Source organism: Nicotiana attenuata, chromosome 10 (genome assembly GCF_001879085.1).
Source record: "Nicotiana attenuata strain UT chromosome 10, NIATTr2, whole genome shotgun sequence".
Classification (NCBI taxonomy): Eukaryota; Viridiplantae; Streptophyta; class Magnoliopsida; order Solanales; family Solanaceae; genus Nicotiana; species Nicotiana attenuata.
Window position 1 is genome coordinate 39,154,167 of NC_031998.1, and position 7,958 is coordinate 39,162,124.

At 35.2% G+C, this 7,958-nt stretch overlaps 1 protein-coding gene across 4 annotated transcripts in view; it reads right to left on the minus strand.

Annotated features, from left to right (window-relative positions):
* The window catches only part of LOC109233316 (D-alanine--D-alanine ligase), a 14,638-nt gene extending 6,922 nt beyond the window's left edge, over positions 1–7,716 (minus strand). The window contains exons 1-13 of one of the 4 annotated variants that reach the window (XM_019399152.1): positions 7,176–7,713; positions 6,243–6,314; positions 5,310–5,353; positions 5,107–5,218; positions 4,920–4,991; positions 4,402–4,464; positions 3,710–3,787; positions 3,531–3,623; positions 3,223–3,342; positions 1,977–2,063; positions 1,363–1,572; positions 1,236–1,283; positions 428–676 (exon numbers count right to left, since the gene is read on the minus strand). In XM_019399152.1, the coding sequence (XP_019254697.1) occupies positions 428–676; positions 1,236–1,283; positions 1,363–1,572; positions 1,977–2,063; positions 3,223–3,342; positions 3,531–3,623; positions 3,710–3,787; positions 4,402–4,464; positions 4,920–4,991; positions 5,107–5,218; positions 5,310–5,353; positions 6,243–6,314; positions 7,176–7,502 (1,575 nt within the window). In that variant the 5' untranslated portion in view covers positions 7,503–7,713. Of the gene's footprint in view, positions 1–427; positions 677–1,235; positions 1,284–1,362; positions 1,573–1,976; positions 2,064–3,222; positions 3,343–3,530; positions 3,624–3,709; positions 3,788–4,401; positions 4,465–4,919; positions 4,992–5,106; positions 5,219–5,309; positions 5,354–6,242; positions 6,326–7,175 lie in introns of all 4 variants that reach the window. The other 3 variants (XM_019399153.1, XM_019399154.1, XM_019399155.1) reach the window with 3 other exon arrangements.

The window sequence follows — 7,958 nt, forward strand, 5'->3', positions numbered from 1 at the left end:
AGGGGAGGGCCATATGAAAATAAATGTAACTATGCCTAAACCCCAAATTAGTGTGGGTCAGCTATATGAATCCTCTACCTCTATTCCACACTATTCGGACTCATTCCATTCCAATAATCAATAATTATCTTTTACGGATTATTTCCCCCACCGACCCAGTGACACACCAACCACGCCCCTTCTCTTTCTCCGATCATAAAGCCCCCTGATCCCTTTATTTGTCTTTCATCCCCCCTGAATAAGTAAGACCCCGCTCTTTCTAATTCAAAAAAAAGAGGGGCGAAGCGCCCGTTTGAAGTGGCGAAGGCCTATGCTACGGTAAGAAAAAAAGTACGTTTTTACCCAAAAAAAAAGGAATCAGTCCCCGAGTCACAGTAGTTATGTTCAGAATAGAAGATTCGTTAGTCTGGTAGACACGAAAACTTACATCATCAGATGCTCTTAGATTCAGCCAAACATTGGTTCCGCTCATAAGAGATACTTGGCGTTCAGAGGTGTCACCGCCAAAGATGACGTAAACTTTCTTATGTTGTTTAATAAATGATTCAGTTACTGATGCAGATTTTGATCTCCTTCTCGAGGGACTTGATATGATGCTATGTGACAAAAGAGCTGGAAACCGCAAGCAAGCATGTTGGATGATGATCCGGAGAATATTTGAGTGTGAAAATCCAACCTGACATGGAAAGATATGCACAAACTCATTACATTCAACAAGACTGGAGCTAGCTAATTTATAGGAAACATGTATAATACCTCCACTAGAAGTTGTGATACCTGTAAATATCAAGTTACTCAAATGGACCGTATATCTACCAATTCTCTCACAAGGAATTTTATTATCCCCTGCTTTTCTTTTTAAGGGTTCTTAAAGTGTTTGCATGTTTGATTGGGGGGAAGGATAGGATATTGTTCACAAATCGAACTTCCATATATAAGATAGTATACATTTGTTCCAGATGACACCTCATAACAACATACCACTTTCTTTTTTATTCAAGATATTGAGCACACAAAATTTACGCCAGATGGACTTTCTAGAGGAAAGGGCAATTCATGCCAAATGGACTTTCTTATGGTCTGTACAGACACTTATAGCATGGAAAGTTTCATGATACCACATGATTTACAGATAAAATGACACCACAAGATTTATAGATCGCCGGGCCTATACTGAAGCAGACTGGAAATTTCACGTAATGTTATCTACAATAAACCAAGGACTATGGGAGTACCTTGGAGGCTTGCTGAAATAAGAAACTCGTTTGCTCCATTCCACTGATCTGGGGAGAAGAAGGTACATAACAGTTCAAGCATAAATACTGAAAAGAAAATACAGGAACAGTCAGTAAGCTATCTCACCAAGTTGATATCAGTGAATATAACTGTGCCAGAATCAGTCCTTCCAAATTTGTTTCCTGCAAAAGAGGAAGCTTCCATAGAAGGCAGCAAAAACCAGCCATCAATTCGAGCAAAATCACGCAAGCCAAGCCGCTGAAATAGTAATGACGCCCCTTCACGTATCTTTGAAATCACATCCACAGAGAATCTAGGTGGAGTGTGATAAGCAACCTACAATAATTGCCATGCTGTTTAGATTAATATAAGCAAGAAGAAATCTATAAGTACATTTTGAGCTTTGAGATAGGACATGAGAGATTTAAATCAGAAAAGCATGCCAGCAAATTAAACAAAAGCAAAGGACCACTGTATCACCAATCGTTCGATATTTGTCAAACCTAGTAAAGTTGTGTTTATATAGGGTAGAAACAACCTTAACTAGGGAATGTTAAATGAATGAACAAGAGATATGAAACGCATTTACTTATGTCTTCAATGCCATGCTATTATCGATCACATTGAGGATGTCATCATTATGCTTAAAAATGAAAGGAAAAAAGGAAAGAACAAAGAACAGTAAAACATGTCCCTAGAGTTTTAGGTGCACATTCCATCAACCAGAAAATTTACACTACCTGTCGAGTAGGGAGATACTTCCGTCGATAGTTAAATATAGCGTCTTTCTCCCTAACATCAACAGTGCCATGTGATTGCAGCTCCACCTGAACATGTTGGACATTAAACACATGGAGCATAATGAAAATTGAGAAATTCATTGCTATAGCTATTGACTTCATTTGATCAGAAATCTTGCGAGCAAAAAGGCAGAAAGAAAACACTTTCTCTCAACTCTTTCATTAATGATAATCAAACATAAGGATCTACTCATTGACCTACACAATCCTTAATAAGCAGTGCTCCATAATTGGTGTTACATGAAGCAAAACATCAACCATAATGACAGTAAATATCCTTGTCATTCCTTGCCGATTTAATAGTAGAACAGAGTTTTAACAAATTTATTTCCGTTAACCACATTTTAAATGAATAAACTTTTCAGCACTGGATCCGTTTGGACATGAGAAAACGTTAACAAGTAATTAGGGAACTGAACAAAAAAAGTTACGCCCTCTATGCTACAAGAGAACTTAATGAACTTCAAGTTCTCGACATACTAGCATAGCCCCACAAAAGCAAGCAGCGGCAGACTGTCAGTAACTTCTGCTCTAACATTGCTTAAATGTGAGAATACTAATTGTTCCGCACTAAATACATGATGAGCCACTTTAGGTAAGTATTTCCTAATCTTGCACACTTGCAGAGCTGAAAAGGATCGGTATCAAAATTCAACTCTTTAAGCTCAATAATGGACCACCTTAGAGTATCACTTTTTTTTTCTTTTTCATTTTTTTGAGAAACCAATGAATATCACTTTGCTTAATGACAATTATCACTCTTATAAAAGTTGACGGAAATTTGGCTTTCCATCATACCAATGCAAGATTTTGTGTCAATATCTGCCTGTAATCAGGGACGACGTGAAAGGGCATGATAAACTTACACATCCAGAAAGCAGTTAACGATATCTTCCTATGCAATGCTTATATAATAGATTAAATTGGTGCCCATCATTTCTTACATTTCAAATATCAATCTTCAACAAACAATAGCAATTTAAACTGGCAGAAATGTTAGAAGTTCCTAATTCTTGGATTTATTTATCTGATATCTCTGCAATTTAACACCTCAGCACAATGAAACTCTACAGTTACTGTACTCATGCAAGTTCAAACTCAGGCACTAATTTCTTTCACCGTCATTTTTGAGAATTTATAAACCTCTAATTAACTTAATATTAAAAGAGTAAAGTATCTAATATACCTCGGTTGGCAATAACACAACAGGCTGGCAATCAAAACCAGAACCTACATCAAGGACAATTGCTGTAAATTCACTACCTCCTTCAAGGAAAATTTCAACAAGGACTTTGTCATCAATCCCCTGCCAAAGTAATGAAAAATGGTTTGTTGATTGAATATATGCCTGAATACAAACTGCGACCTAGCATTTGAAGGACTTAAATTTCCAGTTTCATCAAATACAACATCAAAACCAATGCTTTTCAAGAGTTATAATATAACAAACTAAAAAAACTAAAAGAAAAATGGCATGGAGAAGAAAGAGATTACCTCAGAAATAATTGTGTTAGCTTTTTGTAGAGAATCAGTGACACCATAGGCAACACTAACTCCAATGCTTGATCCTGCTCTTGTTGGTTTTACCTGCACTTTTGTATGGCTCCTAAATGTAAATAATGGATGAGGAGTGCTGCAAAACTACCAAAATGAATGCCCCATTTAGTGCTCACCACAACTTTTCCCAACTTAGTGTCTAGTAGGTTTTGGTCAAACCACTTTGACAGTCCAGATTCATCCATTTCACTTCCCTAAGAGCAGGACCAGACCACACAGTTAGTTTTGTGTACAATTCTGTTTCTTGAGTGTATTAGAAAAACAGAATGTCCAGGATGATATTTTAAGAAAGCAGCTTCTTGTAGGTTACATTGGCTTGCAAATCAACAAGGAAAATACAGGAAAATAAATACAATAACACAGAAAGTAGATGTAAAAAGAGGAACAGTCGAGTAGGGAGTGAACCAACCAAGAGCAAAATGAATAGAGAAGCAAAAGGTACTTCTTCTCTTTGTTTGATAATCTAGAGAAGAAAAAGGAATATTTACCCGGTCTCAACATAAAATAAGGATAGATTATGTAATCATTATCATGGGGAGTCGGAAACAAGCTGAGTTGTGAATATTCCTCAGCTAGATAAGATAAGCAAGCTCAAGCCTTTTCGTAAGAAATATGATATCAAACATAGCAGATACAGTTTGAATAGAGAAATAGGACCAAAAAAAAACAAATAAATTGGAAGACCATTTTTAACAGTAGTAACATATGCCTGCATATGGAAACTTCAAACAGAAGAAAGCACATGATAGAGAAGGTAAAAAGCAGCACTAAAAGACCTTGATGAAACACAACTAAACACAGATCACACCTGTATGAGAAAATTAGGTACAGTCACGAAACCTTGTCTGTCAAGCTCCAACGATGCATCATACTGTTGAAAATTTCGAAAGAAGCGTCAATATCATCTATTAATCAAAGAAGTTTGGATGCATAATGCATTATGGACAGCAGCCTGCTACACCATGGACGATCCTAGTAAAAATTTCTTGCTGACATGATCAATCTAGTACGTTAGCATGTGGTTTCCATGTATTTTAATATGAATTTATATATCTTAAACAAACTCATAAATCAACTAAAATATCAATATGAAGATCGAAGGTTTCAGAATAGGACTGTGGTTCAAATTAAGGATTACTACAGTTGAAATACAACCAAACAATTTAAAAGAATAAAAAGTTATTTTTGAGATTAATGGATTCATTCTTCAAAAGAACAGCATATATAGTGTAATCAATACATACATTCTAGTTGGTCTCAAATTATATGAGAAATCCATGCCAGATCAGAAAAATAAAAATAAAGTAGATGCGACAGGTATTTTACTTTATCAAATGCTTTTTGACATTGGGTGGACCCTGTTCCCACAAATGGAATATTCGATCGTTCCAATAGCTCCTAAAATATGAATCAAGACACATGTGAAAACATAAGAAAAGGAAGTCGTTTAAGCTTTCAAAATCAGAAAGCAATCAGTACGTGTGAAGGTTCTTGAGTGTTTCAGTACAGAAACCTGAACGCCACCATCTTCACCAAAACGACCATGTATAACAGGAAAAACTATGTCCACAGAAGAAGCAAGGTGTTCTGTAAAGTCAGATAATGAATTGAAGCCTTGGGCAAGGCTGCAAATACAATATGAGAACATTTCAACTAAAACAAGCACAGAAAATTTTACACTATAACAAGCTCAGATGTTCGGCTGTGACAACTAACCTCTCAAGTTTGAAATCAAAGTCTGCAGGAGTGTTCGAGTATACCTATAAGTGAAATTTAACAAGAAAACTAAATTATCAATAGCCAAAACCACAAAAGATACAGGAGATGCCTAGCGCCTAGGAGAAGCACAAGGGATAAACCATCAATGAGTTTTTTTCTTTTATCAAGCTTATAAACTATAAACGAGTTAAATTTAGTCTGAGAATTGGTTCTTCCCAAATGCATATTGGGCCTGTCCAATGGCCAAGATTCACATTGAAGAATGAGAAAACAGAAACTAAATATCCTCTGAGGTTTAAGCCAAATTCAATCTCATGGTTTATGAGCGAATAATCGGATCAAACTGAATGGAAAAGGAGAAAAGGAAGGATTGGCTTACAGAAGATTTTAGAATCTAAAGGAAAAAAATAAGTCAGAAGTGCTTATAAATTTAAAATGAACCTTTTACCAAGCTACTTATACTAATAAAAATGCATAAATAAAATGAACCATCATACTGATCAATAATATTAATAATAATAATAATAATATTTAATTATTATTATAATATTTAATGAATTAATAGCTTCTGTGAATTCAATTCTAGCTCTATGACCTACTTTTTTCGTCAAGAAAACGGCACCTATAATTCTTGTTAAGATAATTATTGATGCACATTCTGAGATCATCCATCTCAGTAGAGACAGATTATCCCATATTCATTTCGACAAGAATCTCCACCTGTCAATCAACCACATCTTGATAATCCCAGAATCTTTTTGAATAGCAACCAGACTTTAATAAATTCATAGTGGAAATGTGCTCTTAATGAAGACTTTGCTTACCCTGCTTGCAAGTCCCCCTAAATAGAGGTGATCAATTATTACAGTAATTTATAGCGAAAAGGACAGAAAGTACGGGTTAAAGGGTGCATATGTTTAATCTGCAAACCTGCGCAGTGGATATAGCATAGGCCTTGAGTTTGCTATCAATGTAATAGCAGCTAACATCCAAATCGTCCCCCTGCTCAAGCACTGAAAAGTGTAAATCACAAAATGAAAGAACAAATATTTTTCCATAACACAGATAATAGACACAGAACAATCAGCTATCGTTACATTAGTAAAACATAATAGTCTCCTATTTCTAAGCAACAACCAGCTGCAAGAAATGGAGTACTAGATTACATCTTCTAATGTGTAATATGTGGCAGCCAAATAACACTCAACTAGTCAACTAAATCATCCATCTGAGTCAAACCAGCACGTGAAGACGCATAGTAGAGACCAAACATAAACAAATAACTGTGTCTCCTCTCTAACAACTTCAACTTTTTATAAGGTGGTCACACAATTCAACATAATATCAGAGCACGCTGAGAATTTGGGTTCAACTCTCGCCGCAACCCTTCATCAAAAGGAGTTTTAATCTTAATAGGCAATTACAGCTACAATTTTCTTTTTTGCTGCATCAAAACAGAACATCAACTCTCTCAAAGAGCTTGACTTAAAACTTTTTCAGGTCAAGCTAGGTCAGTGTAAAATCAACATACATAAATGTTTTCTTCAGTTCATCAATTTAAAGAAAAAAATTGATAAGTAACCCCAAAAAAGTTTTGAACTTGCATCATTTTCATAACGTGAATTTAGCATAATTATAGGATTATTAGAACTTGTGCTCTCGTTAGTTAAATTTAATCCTCTTCTGCAAAATTTGTAGTACTTCACCAATGCAAAAACGGCTAGTTTCATATTTTGACACCAAAACCTAAGTTCAAATTAGCATAGCTACAGTACTTCCACAATTAGTTCTTAAATAGTAAAGAGATAAAGAAACCATACAAATCTAATTTCTTTATTAATGCCGGAAAATTGAGGTTTGCACCTGAATATGATCGAGAACTGATCGAGCAGAGTTCAATGAAATTCCACGCTCAGCAGATGGACCACCACAAATAAGCCCCACTCTAAGAACCTTCCCGTTGTGGGCCCTCTCCACGTCAGCACTCTCACGATCATCGACTACTTCAGTAGAAGATGATGCCCTAACTATCCCAACTCTGCAACTTCTCCTTTTACAGCTCAAATTACTACTCTTTACAGGGAAATTAATAGTTTTTCTTAACACAAAGGCCGGAAAAGAGTAATTTCTAAGGTGGCGGAGGTAGTTGGAATTAGGTGTTATTGAGTTGATTGCAAAGGAAGAAGCCATTTGAGAGATTTTGGAGGATTAAAGGTAATTAAAGAGTAATTAATGAGTGAGAGTGAGGAATAATAAGCATAGCAGAAGGTGATTATAAAAGAATTGGTGCTGGGACGGCAGAGCTGAATTTGATTCATTTGTTTAATTTTTGGTTTAGGAGAGAGCGTCTTCGTCGTCACTGTCGTGTCCGTTGATTGCCGCTTTGTCTTGTTCGTTATTTCATTTGCTAATACGGATATCATTAACTTAATCTCTTTATTATACAAATCGACGAAGTAGTTGCTCTTACTCCCTCCGTCTCCGTTCAATTTATGTGATAATTTTTAAAAAAAACTAATAGTTTTTTATACTTAAATATAATTTCATTTAATATTACATTTATTTTTTAATAAAATAAAAGTATAACTACATAGATATTTTTTATTTATTAATATTACAATTTTTAATTTTATTTTATTTTCACAT